Source organism: Thunnus maccoyii, chromosome 23 (genome assembly GCF_910596095.1).
Source record: "Thunnus maccoyii chromosome 23, fThuMac1.1, whole genome shotgun sequence".
Taxonomy (NCBI): domain Eukaryota; kingdom Metazoa; phylum Chordata; class Actinopteri; order Scombriformes; family Scombridae; genus Thunnus; species Thunnus maccoyii.
Genome location: NC_056555.1, coordinates 21,945,305 through 21,966,393, shown reverse-complemented (window position 1 = coordinate 21,966,393; position 21,089 = coordinate 21,945,305). Strand labels below are relative to the sequence as shown.

The window sequence follows — 21,089 nt, the reverse complement described above, 5'->3', positions numbered from 1 at the left end:
TATTTTTATACAGTCTGTGGTGGGAACATGGTTCCTTTTACATCTTCACTAGCTTGTTGCGCTAAATATCAAAACCTCTTGACTTTGTTTTACATTGTTAATCAGAACTTCGGTAGAAAATCGGGTTAAGTATCTTAATTGCCTCCATGAGCTGTGTGTCACAGCCACTGTCTCTGAAAGCTTGGACCAAACTACAATAACCAACATGCACCTGTCCTTTTCACCTCTTGCAGTATCTTTGCCTCGTGTCTCTCTGTCTGCACTCCCCTCCTGGAGAGGCGCACCTGACAGTTTGGAAACCTCTCGTCTATTCAACTGATTCAGTGGCGAGTTTCACTGAACTGAAGTTATTGTTTTGGCACGAAAAGAGTCAAATTCAAACATAATGAACATCAGCATAAAATATCAGGAATCAGAAACTTTAAACATTTAAAAATCTCATTCTGTCCCGACTCTACTGCACACAGCACATCAGCAGTAAACAGACAGCGGCACTCACGGACGCAGGAGATGAGGTCATTGAACCTGTCCTTGGGGAACAGCGGGTTCTCCAAACCCCTGAAGTAGAGCTTCAACACGCCAGCCACCGAGTTGATGTCGTGGTTGCTCTCCTCATCAATCAGCGGGTCATTACCTGGACGAGAGAGACAAACGAGTCAACCGCATCCTTACGCACCTTCAGGTCACCCTACAGTTTTGACCTCTCACCTCTCTCGAAGGAGTTCTTGATGTCGTTGACCTCCACCTGTGACCCTGACACCCGGAATATGCCTTGATGCTGAAGACCTGTCAGGAGCACAATCAGTTTGGAGTTCAAGTGGTTTATTTCATTGTGACAATACTGTTGATAAGCGACTGATGAAAATGGATACCAAGAGATTGATTTTGTCTCAGAGTAGAAAACAAATGAACGATGCTTCGAAGGGATATCAACATTTTTTGTTGTTTTCATACTGGACTCAATCGAGTCTGAAGCCTGAGTGCAGGTTTACCGTCGGTGCCAAGACAAAGCTTTTGGCACATGTTTTGACATCTTGTTTTGTCCAATAAACGGTCCAAAACTCAATTTACTGTCATGTAAGACTAACAAAATATTGAAGAACCTGGAACCATCAAATCTTTCCCAATATTTGCATAAAAAATTACCAAAACACTCATAAAAACAGCTGCTGATTAATTTTCTTTTGACCGAGTAATCGATTAATCACCTAATTGTTGCAGCTCTAATCAGAAACCTCCCACATATAAACTGGTTTAAACAAGACCTCTCTCGAACACACTGTATGTTTCTTATCAATGACACGAAAATACAATGAACCTCAACTGATGAGTTCGACTCACCGTGTAGGTTGATGTAGCGAATGCAGCTCTCCACAAGCAAGGGTATGGCTTTGGTTGAATCCTGTCAACACACATAACATCTCATCAGATGGTTGGATCTGATTTTTGTCACATTATTTGAGTAACAGAATCAGACTGTCGTAGACAATTATTTGTCATAAATTACAAGGTGTTTTTTTTCTTTTATAAAGCTTAAAGGGGACATATTCTGCACATTTCTAGGTCTATATTTTAAATCCAGGGCTCTACTGGAATATCTTTGCATGATTTCCAGTGAAAAACTCCTTATTTATCTTCTACTGGTCCTTTATGCAGCCCCTAAGTTCAGCCTCCGTCTGAAACAGGCAGTTTTAGCTCCTGTCTCTTTAAGGCCCCGCCTCCTGATGAGCCCACTCTGTTCTGATTGGTCAGCTCCAGGCTATGGAGGCTACATAAACAAACTATAGTAGCAGGATTTCACTTCTTTTCCTCCTACTTCAGGCAAAATATAAACTTCTCAAAAACATCTGTACATGTTTGAGCATGAATCTGATCTGAAATACGCAAGTTGGAAACAACCTTAGCAACAAAGTCTATGGAACGGACAGCCGTTTGTGAGTGTGTGCGAACAATCTGATGTCAGGCAGCATTTTTACATATGTTCACCTCAAGTTTTAGAACTCTGACTATGTTTAACACAGACATCCAACATTATAACAGCATAAAAATAACACAAAAAGCATCATATGTCCCCTTTAAGAATCACTCGTTATGGTCTGCCATGCTGAAAATACTGTGCAGGTGCGTGCATGTGACAGAAGTGCAGTCTAAAGGTCTAAATTTCGCTTTAAGCTGTTTCCACAAAGAAACGGACAAACAACCTGAAGCCTGATAGAAGTGAAACTCTACCTGGTGCTTGCTATGGGAGTTCTTCCGCCCACGACTGTAACGAACAGAAAGAGGAGAAAGAAAAAGTCAGTTTCACAAAGCTCAAGCTGAAGTGGCGGGGAAGGGAAATAACACTTATCATCAACGTGAGAGAGAAAATATGCGCCGTGACATGAGATAACGCCTTACCTGGTAGTCAGCAGTTCAGCTTTATATCCTGTGAGACATAAAGAGAAGTTTTCAAGGCAGGAAATTACTGTCTGTATTATAAATAGAAGACAGAAGACAAGTGAAGGAGAGTTTCTGTACGTCCTACCCTCTGCTAAGGCTTTCTTCAGTATGTCATGTTTGGCCTGGAGTTTGGAGATGAGATTACTCCCTTCCAGATACTCGCGGAATTTCTACAGATTGAAAAAAACACAAATATAGAAGCTCAGTTCACTACCGGCGTCTTTAAATGTGAACATTAAGCTCTTCTATTTTCTCACAGTGAAGTAAAAGAGCTCCGTCTCCTGCTGGTTGGCCCGTCTCTTGGCCAGACTGGGTTTGTTCAAGTAGCCGTCCGACACGCTGGATTTGACCGACTCGGAGGACGGGCTGTGGGTGAAGCTCTGGGAGACGTCGAAGTCGTCCAGCACCGTCATGTCCTGCAGGGTGGTCAGAGTCGCACCCCAGGTCTTCTTCACCTGGACGGAGACACAAAAAAAAAAATGGACTCAATAGAAAAAACAGGTTTTGACAAGAAGGAGCTGTACGTTTCCGCTTCATCCTCAGAGCTGCAATATAGTACATATTTGTGGAAAGTGAGATACTGTTAGTGAAATAAAAAACATCATCATCATTCATCAAGTTTCTATGACATCATGGTTTATATCATCATATTGTACAACTCTATAATCAACTCTATTCATATTTTCTTTATTTTTTGTAGCATATTAGAGAGTTTACAACACTTTTTTGCTCTGAAAACGCAGCCATTAGAATTTATAATACTGGCTGAATGTAAGCTTGTTGTTCTCCGTCAGTGAGGAAACTACAAACCTTTGAGAAGCAGGTTTTTCAAGCCTACAGTGAATGTTTGGTTCCTACTGATTTTGGCATAAAGGGTCTACAAAAACTGGAACCTCTGCAAAAAAAAAACCTCTCCACTGAGAGAATCGTCTCTTCCACTATTTTTTTTTTCATCATAAAAGCCCAACCATTGATTATTTTAAATAAACAAGCAGCCTAAATGAATGAATAAATAACTAACCTGTGATTCGGGCTGCGAGGGTGAACAAAAGTTTAATTTATGACTCATAAAACAAGACCTGAATCATCACCGTTGCACAGCTGCGTTCTTCCTGTTTCTATAAGGTTGTGATGACCTTGCATGTGTATCCTGCACACGCTCAGTCACAAATATGCTGTATATGTATATTTCTTTAATCCTCATCTCTGCCTTGACGTCATCTCTGGGGCTCTCTCCGAAATATCAGCCAAGATAGATGTCATTTCTTAAGTTGAGAGAGTTGATGAAAAGCTTTTACTTCTAGTGCTAAAGGTAAGAAAACTTCAGGTTCACAGTTTTTCAAATGTGTCCTAAAACAACAGTCAGGACGCTAAATGAACACTGACACATGTTTTTCTTGCTGTAATCATTCCTTCTGTTCATACTGATCATTAGAAGATCAATTTTTCCACCTTAAAACAACACTAATCCTGTATGGAAGGATGGCTTTGCAAGCTCACATGAGCACTTGACTGAACACCAAAAAAAATAAATGTCATTACTGCACAAGGCTCCATGGATCACGAGTTATGAATTATGAATTTATAATTGTTTTAGGGTGGAGTTGCTGTTTTTTTTTTTTTTTTTTTTGCGTGATGAAGTGTGTGCGTTCAAGCACAGCAGCTCTGTTTTCTGTATACTACATATGCAAAGTGTGTTTGTATTTACAGCAAGGATAATGGGCGTAAAAGTGTTTTTATTTGTTTATGATAATCAGGGTGTGTTTGAGTGTCTACGTGTGTGTGTGTGTGTGTGGTTGTGTGTTTGTACGCTGCGGAGACGTGCAGATGCAGCTCATTAATACAGACTCCTTCAGCATTTTTATGCCCTTCAGGGTGAGTTAACTGCTGCCCTCTGTGCACACAACACAACGCTCCGCTCTGCTCCACAGCGACACAGAGGACGCCACAGACTGCAGCACCGAGTCGCCTTCAGATGGCACACGTTTATTTTTAGAGGGTACATCTGCTACATTATTACCCCCCATTAAAACAGTATAAATTACCATAACTTTGACTCGGGGCCAAAGTGAAATATCCCAACAACCACTGGACAAATTGTCAGGAAAGCCGGTACAGACGTTAATGGTCTGCAAGGGTTAAAAACACTGTTGTTCTCCCTGAGGCCTGGTTCCACACATGGATAGCTCTGATATACTAAAGAGGTGGTATCTTCCTGTACCTGAAAAAAATGGTGGCAAGAGTAGATGACACAGATTAAGGCCGTCTCTGACTCAGGATGCTCACAGTCGACTTAGAGTCCGCACTTCCGGGGTGAGGGAGAGACTCCGGTATTTTAAACTGCCATGGTTGTAGTTGTATCAGCGTCTGGTTCAAAAGTAGTTTAGCTGACTTCTCTGCTCTTAACTCCGGAGCTGAGAGCGTCAGAGTCGGAGCGTTTGTCCCCCGTGTGTCCATCAGTTATGTATTTAGGTCATTTAGAGACAAGAATCTGTAAAAGTTTACAGCCTGTCATGCTGTCACCCTGCGTTACTGTGAGTATTATGACGGAGCTAAAAAAAAAAAAGCAGCGATTCAACTGACAAAATGTGAGTCGACTGCTTAATGGCCAACTATTTTAATAATCAATAAATTGTTTTGAGTCATTTTTTGAAGAAAAATGGCAAAAAAAAAGGATCCTAAATGTTCTTAAATGTGAATATTTTCTGGTTTCTTTAGTCCTCTATGATAGTAAACTGAATATATTTGGGTTGTGGATTGAAAACAAGGCATTTAAGGAAGCCAAACAACTAATCAGGAAAATAATTGACAGAGTAATTTAAATGAAAATAAACATTGCAGGTTGCAGCCTTCAATCGCCTCATTGATATTTATGGGGCAGCTCTAACATTGACACAGCTGTACATGTTGATGCAAGTAAATAACTTTTAAATCAGCATATTTCTTTGATCATCGTCAAAAAATGCTAATTCCTCTGAGCTAAATGCTAAAACAGCCTCCATGTTGACTGAAAATAGGTAAGACAGGAGAGATACCCCTCATGTACACCCCCACCCCATCATTTCTTTAGTGCATTTCAAATTTTTGACCATCATTTTTCTCGTATTTGCGTGTCTGACCTCTTCGTTCTCTATCTTCAGAGACGCCAGGCGGGTCTGGAGCTGTGTGAGGCGGAGGGTGAGCTCGGCCTGGACCTGCGGCTGGGAGGCGATCTGGGTCACCTGACAGGAAGTGGAACAACAACAACAACAACAAGACAATCAGAAAATGTCCTAAGCTTTTGGGATATGAAACTTTCTCATCCACATAAACTTTGTAAGCACTTCCTATTGGAAAAAGCAACATTTAATTTAATTATCCAAAATCACGTCCAGATTAACCCCCTATGGGGCCCCGGGGCAAACTGTTGGGCCCCTGTTGTCCCCCAGTATACAAGGCAGTACTCTAGAGCTCAATGATGAAATGATTAATCAATTAGTGACAATTAACAACTGTTAAAGTCATTTTTAAAGCAAAAATACCAAAAAAAATCACTTCGAGCAGCCTCTTCATGTTCCTAGTTTACCATGATAGCAAATATCTTTGTGTTTTTGACTCAAAGACTTTTTTACACAAGCAAATAATTATCAGACCTATTGATAATGAAAATAATTGTTGGCTGTAGACTTACAGTACTTCTTTGATGGAATAAAACTACCTGTCCTTCACTCTTTCTGTGTGCAGTTTGATAAAACACAAGTTTACCACAAATGAGCTCAATATAAACTAAAACAATTAAAGTCTTAAAGAATGATTTTGACACAGAGTCCCTCTTCAACACCACCAAGATGGAGGATGTTGAGTTATTTTATATGGAAAAAGGACATCATAGATTGTGACATTACTAAAGCACAGAGAGACAGAATGTCAGTGCCAAAAAAAGTAAAGTTATAACAACAATTCTCTCTTCATAAATATTTAAAAATATAATATTTTCCAAATGCAGCTGTCTCAAAATACCTCTCAAATGTTTCTCCCTCTCTGAGATACATGTCTCTAAATAGAAACTGAACTCCCAGGTTGTGTTTGTTGCGATATACTGACTGTGTCGCCCATGTGGGATTGGAAGCTGAAGCGCTGTGGGGGGCAGAAGGCGGTGGGGTAGAGACCCAGCAGACGCTGCCTGTCGCGGGCGGGGTCCAGGCCCTCCACGGCCCCCTCCAGCACCTCCAGACCCGCCCTCCTGGAGGCTTCAAGGCTCAGTTCGGCTGATAGGTAGGTCCTCAGAGCCCGGCTCAGACTGGAGTGGTACCCTAGGTCACAGCACTGAGACAAAGAGGGGACAGATGGAGGAAACATCACATGACCACTTACAGTTAGCGGCACATGTAACAGAATTTTAAGCTTGATGACTGGATGTTTCTTGTTGAAATGCACCTTGGGAGTCAGAGTTAACTTCTCCAACAAAGTTTCACGACTTTTTAACAAAGAACCAGATATTTTCCAACACAGTTTGTTCTAATAATTCAAACTTCAAAGAGAGTTTTATGCCGATCCAACTGTGAGTTACGCAACACTGTCTATGAATCATGTACTACAATCAATTTAAACCCCCAAAGACGACACACAAGTGATCTCCATTTAACTCAGGCCTAACAAGCTGATCCTTGTGCGTTAGTTCCTGTTGTGGATGAGTAACATTACTCCTGCCAGTATTTAACAACTACTAGTAGTTTTGGTAGTTCCTGATATGTGATAAGAAGCTTTACAACATTTTGAAGTTACAGTATTTTTATTTCTTGCAGCTGGACATTATTTCTTCTAATCGCTGCTTGTTCTCTTACTCAGCACGCTAAGAAATTATAACGCTGTAGTCCGTCATACGTGTATAAATATGAATTTCACCTTCATTAGTGTCACTGTTGTTAAACTTAGTCTTAGTTTTTCCTACAGACGTCCTGTTTTTAGACTCATAAACCTCACCAGACAACAGACAGATACTCACGTCTATGATATCGGGCAGGTCGTGGATGTAGTATTTAAACACAGAGGCGTTTGTGGCCTCCAGAGTCAGCAGATACTCATTCCTGGCTTTAAGAGTCTTCAGTTTGTTCTCTGAGTACTTTGCCTTCCTCTAATGAAGAAAGAAACAGACATGAAAGGACCATTTAGTTAGAAAAAGGTGGATCTGAGTTAACTGTCGGTCTGATCAATCATCTCAGGTATCTTTCTTTGTGTAGAAACTAGTGTGAAGGACTGAGACACAATGCAAACGAAGGGAACTGAGATGCACCCTGTACCTTCTCTCTCATCTTCTCCATCTTGCGGGCGGCGTTGCGTCTCTGGTGGCGCTCTTCTATCCGCAGGCCGAACACAGGCTCCACCCCTCCGCTTGTCCCTGACACGCCCTTGACGCGCCCCTCCTGGCGCTCCGCCTCCCGCAGCTTGGTTTCCGCGTTGATCGTCTCCACGTGGTACATGTGATACGTCTTTATCACCTAGGCGACAGCAGCCGATAACAACACACAGCGTCTGAATCAGAAGGACCATAAACACTGAAAACAACGCAACACTGCAGCCTGTGTTTATTCCTCAAGGTTATCAGGTCCACTCTAATCTGATTTCCAGTGTTTAGACAGGACGCTTTTAAGGCCAGCACTCACTGACGTTTGGAAAAAAATCAACACATTTTCTCCTTCAAGGCTCTTTGCAGACTTGACAAATAACGTCAGACAAAAAGCAAAAGTTCATGACAGCCCAGAATGAAAAAATACTTTTAAGCTTGATGCATTCTGAGCTTCCAAAATGTGCCTCAGTGACTTTTCCTTGGCCTAGTTTCTGTGTTATTACAGTTACTAATTCATACTGGACAAGCCAAACTTACTTTAAAGTATAAGACTGGTGATTTTCTATATCTTTCTTCTTGTCAACAAATCTCATGTTTGGATCCTAACCGACAATGTACTGATCTGCTAACAAGTATTGTGTGTGTATCTAAAGCCTGATATATCTTATTCCTCTGTGCCTTAGACCTCCGTTGTTTTCCAAAACCTATTAAAAATACGTCAGTGAGTCACAACGCTGCACTGGGTGACATGTTCCTTCATTATGAACGTTATTTTTGTTTAGAAACGGCTCTGAGGACTAATAACAGCAATCACGTTTCCACTCTCCGGAGAGTAGTTCTGTGTAAGGCAAACGCCACCGAACATGTGCAGGAACGCGGGTCTGTTGTGCTACATATCACAACCTCTTAACGTTGTACTGAAATTCTGAGAAATTTACAATGTAGTACAAAGTCAAGAGGTTGTGATATGAAGCACAACAGACCCGCGTTCCTGCACATGCTCGGTGGTGTTTGCCGTACACAGAACTACTCTCCGGAGAGTGAAATTAGTCTTTGGAGCCATTTCTGAACAAACTAACGTGACCAAACTCTTTATAATGAAGGAACATGTCACCCAGTGCAGCGGTGTGCCTCATTGATGTGTTTTTAATAGTTTTTGCACAACAACAGAGGAATAAGATATATCAGGCTTTGGATACACACACAATATTTGTAAGTAGATCAGTTCATTGTTGGTTTGCTTTGTTACATGGCGTCTGCAGATATCAGAATGTTTAATAGGTTTTAAGACCAGATATAGACGTTCTAGACAGGTTTTGCAGAAGGTTTTTGTTGATTTTTGTTAACCATGAGAAACCACGTCTTTGAGAACCTAAATGAACCTCACCTGCCTTCTTAAGAGCTTATAGAACAACACTAGAGTCGAAGAACCCACCATCCTCCCCACTGAAGAACAGAGTTTGTTCCACTTACGGTGTAAAGCTCATTGAGAAGCTTCATGAGATCTTCCTGAAGCTGAAAGATGATCTCCTTACTCTATCAAAGCAGAAAAGAGATATGAAAAAAATATCATCAGCACGAGGTAAATACACGGAAACTTCCTCTAACATAGCGTGGCAAGCGTGATCCATCCGAGCAGGACGAACTTGCGCCAGATAAATAAATGGATTTGACCACACACAAACAAATGAATTCATAAATGAAACAAGCCGAGCTCTGCCGCCTGCACTCAAACTGAATTTCTGTCTCATGCATTAAACAGCCGACCAGTTTGGGGAAGGAGTTATGTGGCAGCACAGCACCACATTAATATTGCATTATGCTAAATGACTGTGGAATCCCAGGATGGATGAATCCCGTTCCCATAGCGCCCGCTGAGAAAAGATCAGCTGAGCCCGTCGCCATGGCCACGGGGGCTGTCAGCGTTGTCACGGCCACTCAGCCGTCTGTCTCTTCCCGGTGTCCTTTCTTCCTGAACAGATTTTTGGGAGGATGTGTCGGCTGTGATGGAGGCCTTGCAGTTTATAGCTGCTGGCAGCGGCTGCACTTTAGTTAGCATGAATAAAAGACGAGCCGGAAGAGAGATTAATAATGAACACGGCGAGCTAAACTTGGAGGCGGTTGAGAGCGTGCATGTACAATACATGTGTGTGCACGCTTAATTTGCTAAACTCCGAGGCAGCCTAACAGAGCTCAGGGGAATACTGACTTTACTTTTCATTAGAATCAACTCTTCTACTTGAAGAAGCCGAATGAAAGAAGAAGAAAAAAAAAAAAACAGGCCTAGAGGTGGAGAGCAGCAAAGTCCATTTACTCAAATGCTGTACTTAAATACAATGTTGAGGTATTTGTACTACTACATTTCAAAGGGAAATATTTAGAGCTGCGACAATTAGTCAATTAGTTGATCAACAGGGAATAAATCTGCAGTAATTTTGATAATCGATTAATATTTCAGGTTGTTTTTTTAAGCAAAGATGCCAAAAAATGTGAGAATTTCAGGTTCTCAAATTTGAGTATTTGCTGCTTTTCCTTCTCTTACAGAACAGAAAACTGAATATCTTTGGGTTTTGGGCAAAATAATAAAAAATAAAAAATTATTCACAAACATTTTTCATAATTTTGATGTTTTATGGGCCAAAATAATTAATAGTAATTAATAGATTATTCGAAAAGAGAATCGGAACATTAATCAGCCCTAGAAATGTTGTACTTTTTACGGCACTACATTTATTTAACAACTAAAGTTATTTCACCAATTAGAAATGTACATTTAAAGCATATGATCAGTTTATAAAATGCAGCGCTTTATTCAGTGCACAAAATCTGCTTATTGAGTGATTTTAGTCCTTAATTGAGTCCTCAACGTCTTACTTTCAGCCAGTACTGTAAGAAAAATACCAACCTGATTTAAAGGAGACGTATCATGCATATTTCCACGTCTACATTTATATTCTGGGGCTCTACTGGAATATATTTGCATGATTTACAGTCAAAAACTCCTTATTTATCTTAAACTGGTCCTTTATGCAGCCGCTCAGTTCAGCCTCCGTCTGAAACAGGCCGTTTTATCTCCTGTCTCGTTAAGACCCGCCTCCTGAAGAGCCCACAGAGAATAAACTTGGGCAAGAAGGCTGTTTAACAGTTTTATAATAATGTTTTATTAGTGAATAAAGAATAAAGATATATGATTAATGAAAAGACTAAAACCAAGAATGGGTTAGTCCGTCAGCCAACAGTCCTAAACCTGTTGGTTCCTACTGAAGATGTATATTTTTAAAACTGGCTCACAAATATGTAGTTTCATTATCTTTAAAAAGACTCTGTAATTTCCTAAAACAGCTGTTTGTTGTAGTTTTTAGCAGGTGTTACACTAGCAGGAGTAAATAGTGCATTTGTTGGGTGTTTTAGAGAGTATTTCTGGCAGCAGGACGGTGTGTGTGTTCATGGTGATAAAGGAACATGTCACCCAGTGCAGAGGAGTGACTCATTGATGTGTTTTCAATAGTTTCTGGACAACAATGGCGCTCTACGGCACAGAGGATTAAGATATATCAGCTCACCCTCTTCAGCAGGCGAGCCGAGTCCTCGCTGATGTGCGTGAGGCGGGTGATGACGTTGTTCAGGTAGAGATCGCTGAGGGTGGCGTGGTCCTTACTCTCCCTCCTCACCTGGAGAGGAGAAAAGGGAATATCTCTGATGGTTTGATATTTCATATTATAAAAAAAAAGGGTCTCAAGCAAACAAACAAACACCTGCGACTGACCTGGTTTAGCAGCAAGTACCAGCAGTTCACCGGAGAGAGCAGGTTCTGATCCTTTCTGGAAGAGAGAGAGAGAGAGAGAGAGATTCTTTAAACTACTCAAAAATACACCAATATCTGCCAACTACACCCCCTTTTTTGTGAAGAAGATCATTTAGATAAAGTAGTTCTTAGAGATATAGACATATTTGTGGAAACAACATTTATCCATATGAGCAGTGAAAGAGGTTTTCCTCGCTGTAATCATTCCTCCTGTTCATACTGACTATTAAAAGATCCTTCAAATGTGATTTCAATGGAAGTGATGGAGGCCAAAATCTACAGTGTGTCCACACAGTCATTTAAAAGTCTCTGTGAAGCTTATATTCAGCTTCAGCAGTCTGAGTTAGTCATATCAAGTGGATATCTGACACATTAACAGTCTTTTTAGCATCAAATTCCCTCTTTGTGTTTCCTCAGACAGTGTTTCCCTGTTGAGCTGTGGTGGAAGTATAGTAACAAAAAGAGGGACTTTGGCACTAAAAAGACTGTAACGTTGAAAGATATCTACTTGATTTGACTCATTTGGACGCTGAAGCTTCATATTAGCTTCAGATAAACTTTTAAATACATTTTTTGCACAGAAGGAGGACTGTGGATTTTGTCCTCCATCACTTCCATTGTAAGGTCATTATGAAGGGATCTTCTAATGGTCAGTATGAACAGGAGGAATGATTACAGCAAGAAAAACAGGTTTCAGTGTTCATTTGGGCTCCTGACTGTTGTTTTAAGACAGACTTGAAAAACTGTGAACTTGTCCTTTAAGCCGTCTGTCTCAGTCCAGCATTTAGGAAGACCCTATCATGCTGTTAAAACTGCACATCAATGTTTTTGTATTTGACTGTAGTGACAAACCCACAGAGAGAAGTATCACCTGGCTCTACAGAGTGTTTTATCATCTTATAGCTCATAGTTCTCACTGATCCAGTATCCAGGCAGCTGTTTTCATCTGTTTCTTACCTGTTACCCAAACATTAGACAGACACAAGCCCCGTTCTGACAGGATTTATTTCTCTTAGAGGGGGTGGGGGTGATTTTAACATCACCTGCCCTGGTCAGTGATTTTAATCCAGTCCCTCTCTGTATGAGAGTCTTTTTTCCACCCTCATAATTACAGTCCAAATGACCTACAGTTCAGCAAACACGCTGCTCCTCCTCTAATTTAAATCCCGCCCGGAGCAGCGTCCTTGTATTTTAAAGTGGATCTCTGTGATATTTCCACAGGAAGAGCTGCTTATCCTACTAATCTGATAGATGGAAACATGCTAACACCAACATTAGGGCCTGTTATGGAGCCAATATGATGGCAAAAAAATAAAACCATCAGGAGAGCAAGACGACATAAAAGCTCATCAAATGGGCAGCTGTAACATCAGCCACATACTCTCATTTGAACCCAGTTTTTAGCCGTTATTTGTTTACATTTTGGCAAATTGACCCCATTAAAGGTCTGCCGAATTAGCTATTAGCAGTTCCTGTTTGCAGTGTAGCCACAGACACACAGACAGAAAAATTTATACAATTTAAATTTCTTCTTTGACCACATACTGTAGCACAAATAAAAAAAACATATGACATAAGCATTTGTATCTTAGTAAAAGTGAATTTCCTTTCAGTTGGACTTAATGTCACCACCAAACACACACACACACACACACACACACAGTCCTACTTGTATTGCTGATGGTCTTTTGTGCTGCGCGTCTTGGCCATGAATCTCTCCGCGAGCTTCTCCAGGTTTCTGGAATATTCCGTCTCGATCTCGGCCTTCTTCCTGAAGAAGTCCTGCAGGTCCTGGAGCAGCTGGACCCGCATCTCTGTCTGCTGCTCCAGACAGCGCTGCTGCTCCACCAACTGGGCCCGCACATCTACACACAAACAGAACAACACACACGGACGTCACTGTAAGTTAAACACTTTGGCAATTTGTTTAACCAGGGCAGCGAAATTGCGTTTTGCAGGTATTTGATCAAAAACCAAAGTGTTTCAGAATTTTGACCTGATGATGGCGCTAAATGAGTTTTAAGCAATAATTAAAGCTTTTATAATTTAATTAGGGAGCATCAATGGACTAGGATTCATCCTCTGGTGAATTCACGGCAACTCATCCAATAGTTTGGAGCTGCAACTAACAATTATTTTTATCGATTAATCATTTAAAATGTCAGAAAATAGTGAAAAACATCTGTTATAATTTCTTTGAGCGCATGGTGATGTCTTCGAATGTCTTGTTTTGTCTCATCAACACTCAAAAATCTAAAGATATTCAGTTTACTATCATGTTTGACACAGAAAAGCTTTAAATCCTCACATTCGAGAAGCTGCAACCAGCAAATTTTTAGCATTTTTGCCCAAAAAAAAAAAATGGCAAAAACATTTATTCGATCATCAAAATAGTTGCCAATTCATTTAGTTGATCATACAGTAGTTCTTGATATATTTCAGTCTGGAGTAAATTGGTCGACAGACTGATGTGGATAGTAACACATGCATGACTAAAAATCTAAAATTTATTTTCAGAGCCAAAAGTAACGTCTTCAAACTGCTGATTTTGTCCAACTAACAGTCCAAAACCCAAAGATATTCAGTTTATGATAAGTAGAGCTGCAACAATTAGTCAATTAATCAATTAGCTGTCAATTATTAAATCAATCAGAAACTATTTTGATAATCAATTAATCATTTGGAGTCATTTTTTAAGAAAAGAAATTCTCTGATTCCAGCTTCTCAAATGTGAATATTTTCTTTTTTCTTTAGTCTTCTGTGATAGTAAACTAAATATCTTTGGGCTGTGAACTGTTCAAGACATTTGAGAGGACGTCATCTTGGGCTTTCACCATTTTCTGACAATTTATAAACCAAACAACTAATTGATTAATCAAGATAATAATCTACACATTAATCAATAATGAAAATAATCGTTAGTAGCAGCCTTAATAGTGACATAAAACAGAGAAAAGGATCATTATCCTATTTGAGATGCTGTGTTTGCTTGATAAATGACAATAAACTGATGAATTGCTTATTGAAATTAACCAATTTCAATGTCAGTCAATTGATCAGTTAATCAGCTTATTGTGCCCCCCCCCCCCCCCCCCCCCCCACCGGCTCTCTATCTCCGTCTCTTTAATCCCTTATCATTACTGACGAATGTCCATTTTTCTCTGAGGAGTCACCTTGGACGGCATCCTCTGACCGCATTAAAAAAGCCACACACATAAACACTCACTGCATGCACACACACACGTACACACACGTACACACACACACACTTTCAGTCAGTCCTACAGTCAGCATGGTAATGCCTGGCTGCACGCTTCACTGGTCGTGCTGTTTCAGAGCTGGATCTATCTGCTATCTGCAGCAGGAGGGAGAGAGGGGAGAGCGGGTACAGAATACACAATGATAAACCCACCTCTAAAACACACACACACATATACACACACACACACACACACACACACACACACACACACATACACCAATCCCTGGGGGACCCTATCCACTCCACGACCTGTTGTCTTGGCAACCACACACTGTGTGTGAACCATGTGATGAGGAAGGTGAAGACAAGAGCTTGAATCTGCCGCATCAACACACACACACACACACACACACACACACACACACACACACACACACACACACACACACACAGATTGCAGGATATGCTTCATAGATCTCTATAGAAATCCGCTGTGGCCTTTGGTCCCCACAAGTCTATGAAAGTCTCTCTCTCTCTGTTACGTGTTTGTGTGTATATTGATTCTGGCATCGCTTTGCTGTTGTTAGCCTACTAATTTAAAATGGCTGCCATTTCATGTTGCTCTCGTGCACTGTGAATGTGTGAATCTGCAACACTTTCATCTAAATGAATGTCTGCTCTGCTGCTCCGAGTCCCAGACGGCTCTAACACATTTCACTCGGGGCAGAGGAAACACTTGTTTCTGATTGGCTGATTGGCCAAACGGGACATCCCAAATATGGTTTGGGGTGTCCCGATGGTCAGAGGTTTAATCACTCTTCTAAATTGGTGTTGAACCTCTGTTGGGCAAGTAACCATAGCAACACTACTGATGCTTTATGCTATGTCATGGTTAAAGGAATAGTTCCACATTTTGGGAGGTAAACTTATTATAACTTATTCACTTGTTAGAGTCAGATGATGGAACAGATGTAAGATTGATACCACTCTCCTGTCTGTTAGTTAAATATAACAGAACAGTGTATACTCAGCAAATAGTATGTTAAAGTTATGGTTACTATTTGGTTGTTGTATATAATTTAGCCTTGTTTCTATTACCTACCTTCTTGATTTATGTCAAGTGGCTTCTGTAACACTTTAATTTCCCTTTGGGATTAATAAAGTTCTCTTTATTATCAATCTATAAGCTATTGCAAGCAGCTGGTTAGCTTAGCTTAGCATAAAGACTGGAAATAGGGGGAAACAGCTAGCCTGGCCTTGTACAATAGTAACAAAATCCACCTACCAACATCTCTAAAACTCACTAATTAAAGGCGGAGACACACATGACGACTGCAGAGCCGATTATGATTTGATTTATGATGATATGTGACTTCTTCAGATCCAGTCGCTGCCACTTGTTCTCATAAAGAATTTTCTTTATATAAGATTAACGATGAATCATTCATGTCAGTTTTTAAGCAAAAATATCAAACTTTTAATGGTTCCAGGTTTTAAAATGTGAGACTTTGCTGCTTTCTCTGGTCTCACTAAATTTAATATTTTTGGGGGTTTTGCACTGATGATCGGACAAAAGAAGGGCTCTAGGAAATTGTGATGCACATTTTTTACTAGTCTGTATGGTGGCCCTGAGGTGCAAAACACGATATTTCACAAAACACGACAACATTTCACAAACATTTTTTTTTGTGTTGTGAAATGTGTTTTTTAAATGTCATGTTTTCTGCAATGTTGCATTTTGTGAACTGCTGTTGTGTTTTGCACCTCAGAGGATTAATGGATGAACTGATTAATCATCACGGTTGCTAAGCTACGATTGGACAGTCACTGTTCTGAGGAGGGGTTTAGCAAACGAGTGGCCATCACAGATATATACTCAATAATCAATATTCTTTCCATTTCATTCAAATAACAGGACATTCATTCAAATTACAACTGGTCATGAAAAACTTTGTCATTAACTGTTTTAAATGCTTAGTTTCTAGAACAGCTTTCTAAAATCTCTAAATAGTGAAAATAAACACCACAAGTTGGACTTTTTGTAAACTGAAGTTGTCTTTTCCATCATTTTTCCCTTGAAAAAGAGTGACATCTGTAAAAAATGCCAAAAAACAACAACAGGTTCCTTTTGTGTCATTACATCCACCTGAATCTCGTTTGTGAAGTTTTAAGTTTTACTTGCTTTAATATTAAGTTATTGTAATTTTTTTATAGAAAGCAGAAAACTCACCTCTTTATGAGCACAAGTACAACTTCATCGCCTGACTGTTGAACAAGGTTTTCATATCGTTTCACTGAAAAGCTGCTTTATATTTAACTTATCACATCAGACTTACAGATGGTTGTTGGTTGTTGTGGTCTTCTTCCCCAAAAGTTTAGCATCTCAATAGCAACAGTCAATATAGAGAAACTAACGAATCTCTGATGTATTTTATCTCATGGAATAAAACAAACCGGCTTGTGAAGCTCTGTGCAGCAAGCAGACTTTTTGCTTTTCTTGCAAATCCCATTCATACTTTCCATGAGGAATTTCAGACACAACATCAAAGGGTGTAAATGCCAACACTGCTGCCTACAAAGCAAAATGAGACTTTGCCTCTTTACATAAACATCTATCAGTGGCAGAGCAGCTCCAGAGGCTGATAAATTCATTTGTTCAGTTAAAAACCCCTCAGTGAAAGAAAACAAACAGCTAGATTTTTTTTTTTAAAGCTGTGCTAGAAGCAGTCGGTCTTTGGTCCAGACTGAAATATTTCAACAGCTATTGAATGGATTGCCATGAAATTTAGTGCAGACGTTCATTTCCCCCTCATGATGAGCATAGTCTCTATATATAGATGGATGTACTGAGGTGTGATGTCACCCGCTGGTTTGCAATGGAGCCAGTTTGAAGCCCAGAGCTGCAGCTTTAGGTTGGTGACATTTTGTCTCGTTTGAAGCCAGGACCTTCCAGATAAGGAGTGCAGGTGTTGCCTTGGAAACACGCCCCGCTACCTCGAACCCTAGCTAACGTTAGCTTACTGGGAACACTAAGCGCCGCACACTTGGGCTAACGTTAGCTACTTTAGCTAAATTGTGCTAACAGGGCGGGTATCATAATCAAATAATATTAACCTTAGTGAAATGTTGAGACAATAGTCTGACTCAATGTGAGTCCTGGAGCCAACTGTCAATCAAAACTGTCAATCACCGTCCACACGGAAGACATCAAAGCTACTATAAGTCTTCAAATCTTATTAACAGAGCAATAATCTCCAAAATGATCACCAGCACACTTATTAGAGGGCCTGAATTTACAGATTGAGACCATAATGACTCGTTGAAATAAATGATTGACTTCTAGAGAGAAGCTGAAGTTGTTTTTTTTTAATGGGAGTCAATGGGAGCTGTTAGTCGGACATAAGTAATTTGAAAACGTCACCTTGGGCATCAGGATATTATCATTAGCATTTTTCACTTTTTTTCTGCCAATTTATAGACCAAACAATGAATCAATTAATTACGAAAATAATCAGATGAGCTGTGTGTTGATTAACTGATAATGAAGGTAATTGGTGGCTGCAGCCCTGAAGAGGAGTGTGTCTGTCTGTATATGAAGAAAAAAAAAAGAGGTTTTCTATTGCAGAAGAAGGAGGAGGATTTAAGCAGATCCACCGAGGAGGCGAGATTATATCAATGAAACTCCTCTGCTTGGATCACAGTCAATTGAAAGTGAAAGGAGGACATCCACCGCGCTTAACCTTTTGATGTCTGAAAAGCTTCTTCTTAGAAACCTCCTTGTGTGTCCTCTCGTAACACCTCCAACGACAAGACTCAGCCTCTTTGATCAGAGGAGCTATACAGTCAGCACAGCACAATGTGGCAAAACACTGACACGGGGGAAAAAAGTATGCAGACAATATACCCGAGCATAAAGAATTTGTCTCGTGAAATCTCGGGGCTGATTCAATCTGAACGCTTCCCCAGAGCTCATTTTGTTGTTGCTTTTGCTGGAGGGACGGAGGGCTCAGGGTCATGCACCCTCGAAGGTCAAAGCATGAAATCGGGAGGGGGGATAATGTACAATCATTAATTTCACATTTATAACACAATTTGCAACATTTTCATGGAAATAAATGTCAATTTTGTTGGTTTTTTTCGTATCAAATCTTTCACATTCCCCGTTCTGTTGGCTTAAATTTGAATACCGTCTTCACTACGCCGTCCTGGACAAAGTTAAACGAGATTCATTTCAAATCACCTCATTAGTGAGACTCTCTGTGCACGTAGCTGTGGTCTGAAGCGGTTTATAAGAGCCTGTAAGTTGTTGGGATAAAAGCAGACAAAAGATTAAAAGAAGAAAAAAAACCCCACCACGTTAATGAATTCATTGCCAAAAACCTTAATCTGATCAGCACCTGGAGACGACGGGTGTCTAGACTTTGCTCTCTGTGAGTCTGAGCTCTAGCAGTGAAATGATTTAAACAGTCTTCTCTTTGTAAATGTAGAAACAGTATTGCTCTGTCAGTCAGCGCTTGTCTGGCTGGTGGCCCCTCGTTGGTCCACGCTGAAATCGTCCAATTATCCACAAATAATCTCCTCCGACAAAAAGAATTCATCTGAAGTTAAACATGCCTCCTTGTAGTTTGATTTAAAGTCGCTTTCACACTTTCTGTAGTTGGTACATTTGGTTCTGACCAAGGAAAACAAATCACACATTGTTGTTTCTAAGATACGGAAGATATAGACAAAACTGACTGTGAGCTTTGAAGGAGACATTTTCAGCTTTTTCTAATTTTCATTTACATACTGTTAAGATGTTGAATGTTAAACATGGTCAAAGTTCCAAAACTTGAGGTGAACGTATGTAAAAATGCTTGCTGTAAGACAAAGCCCAGTTTTTACGCTTTGCTGCAATGTGTTTTTTTCTACCTTCCCAAAGAGATGACTTCCGCTGGTCGCACATGCCCACAAATCACCGTCTGTAATCTTTCGTTGCTGACGTTGTTCACGTTGTCAACACACATATTTCAGATTGAATTCAGGCTCCAACATGTACAGAAGGATTTGAGAAGTTGACATTTTGTGTAAAGAACAAGAAAAATAAGTTAAATTCATTTGTTTATGTAGCCTTTGAATTCAGAAGCAGCTTCCTGAGGCTGGCCAATCAGAACAGAGTGGGCTCATTGGGAGGCGGGCCTTAAAGAGACAGGAGCTAAAACAGCCTGTTTCAGACAGAGGCTGAACTGAGGGGCTGCATAAAGGGCCAGTATAAGATAAATAAGGAGTTTTTTAACTGTAAATCATGCAAATATATTCCAGTACAGCCCCAGAATATAAATATAGAGCTGGAAATGTGAAGAATATGTGTCCTTTAATTGTCAAGACGACCAAGCAACTTGAATTTGTGGTTCATAAACAGAGATAAACAGACAGAAACAGGACAAAATGGAGGCATTTTGAAATGTAATGTGAATCTGAATTGTTTTTTAACAGTTCACCGTCAGATGGGTTTAATGGTAGTTTCGCTCAATCCACAAACAAACAAACCACATTTAAATCCAGTCCACTCCAACCTCTCAAACATGAGGATTCCTTTATCTTGTATGACAGTAAACTGAGCACTTTATGGGTTTTGGATTGTTGTTGGAACAAAACACACAATCTGACGATGTCACCTGAGGCTCCGAGAACTTAATAATGTTAACATGTTTCACAATTTTATGACATTTCACAGACCAAACTCTTTATCAATTAGTCAAGACAGTAATTGTCAGTTGCAACCCTGATAGAAATGCTTTTTCTCTTCTCAGATGGGTGACGACTTCCTTCCATCCTTTGTGCCTCTCAAACTCTGAGCTGGTGACGAATTCATGAATGATCCTCTGGAATGATTCATTACGCTGATGTTATCCATCCAAACCTCGACTGTGTTCACTTTTATAATGTGAAAAGAGTTTATCTGTGTGTAGAGCTGCACGATTAGTCAATTGAAAGAAAATTAATAAGCAACTATTTATGTTCATGATCTATTAATTGTTATTTCTTGAGCAACAATGGTTCCAGGTTCTTAAATGTGAGAATTCGCTGCTTTTCTCGATCTTACATGACAGTAAATTTAATATCTTCAGGTTTCAGACTTTTTATTGGACAAAACAAGACATTTAATGATGTCACCTTGTGCTTTAGGATATTATGGTGGATATTTTTCACAGTTTTCTGAGGTTTTATAGATCGGACGAACAATCGATTTAGATTAATCTTGATGATACTTGATTCATTCATTCGGAGTCATTTCTGGTTTCAGCTTCTTTAATGTGAATATTTTCTGGTTTCTT

General features: G+C 40.0%; 1 protein-coding gene across 5 annotated transcripts in view; it reads right to left on the bottom strand.

Annotated features, from left to right (window-relative positions):
• The window catches only part of LOC121890981 (SLIT-ROBO Rho GTPase-activating protein 1-like), a 38,016-nt gene that overhangs the window by 13,358 nt on the left and 3,569 nt on the right, over nucleotides 1-21,089 (bottom strand). For 2 of the 5 annotated variants that reach the window (XM_042403657.1, XM_042403658.1), the window contains 15 exons: nucleotides 13,240-13,435; nucleotides 11,532-11,586; nucleotides 11,329-11,436; nucleotides 9,239-9,301; nucleotides 7,719-7,916; nucleotides 7,424-7,552; nucleotides 6,523-6,744; nucleotides 5,559-5,660; nucleotides 2,697-2,894; nucleotides 2,525-2,609; nucleotides 2,398-2,425; nucleotides 2,230-2,263; nucleotides 1,342-1,402; nucleotides 709-786; nucleotides 500-634 (listed from right to left, as the gene is read on the bottom strand). In XM_042403657.1, coding sequence (XP_042259591.1) covers nucleotides 500-634; nucleotides 709-786; nucleotides 1,342-1,402; nucleotides 2,230-2,263; nucleotides 2,398-2,425; nucleotides 2,525-2,609; nucleotides 2,697-2,894; nucleotides 5,559-5,660; nucleotides 6,523-6,744; nucleotides 7,424-7,552; nucleotides 7,719-7,916; nucleotides 9,239-9,301; nucleotides 11,329-11,436; nucleotides 11,532-11,586; nucleotides 13,240-13,435 — 1,692 coding nt within the window. Of the gene's footprint in view, nucleotides 1-499; nucleotides 635-708; nucleotides 787-1,341; nucleotides 1,403-2,229; nucleotides 2,264-2,397; nucleotides 2,426-2,524; nucleotides 2,610-2,696; nucleotides 2,895-5,558; nucleotides 5,661-6,522; nucleotides 6,745-7,423; nucleotides 7,553-7,718; nucleotides 7,917-9,238; nucleotides 9,302-11,328; nucleotides 11,437-11,531; nucleotides 11,587-13,239; nucleotides 13,436-17,002; nucleotides 17,498-19,125; nucleotides 19,182-21,089 lie in introns of those variants that run through there. The other 3 variants (XM_042403661.1, XM_042403660.1, XM_042403659.1) reach the window with 3 other exon arrangements.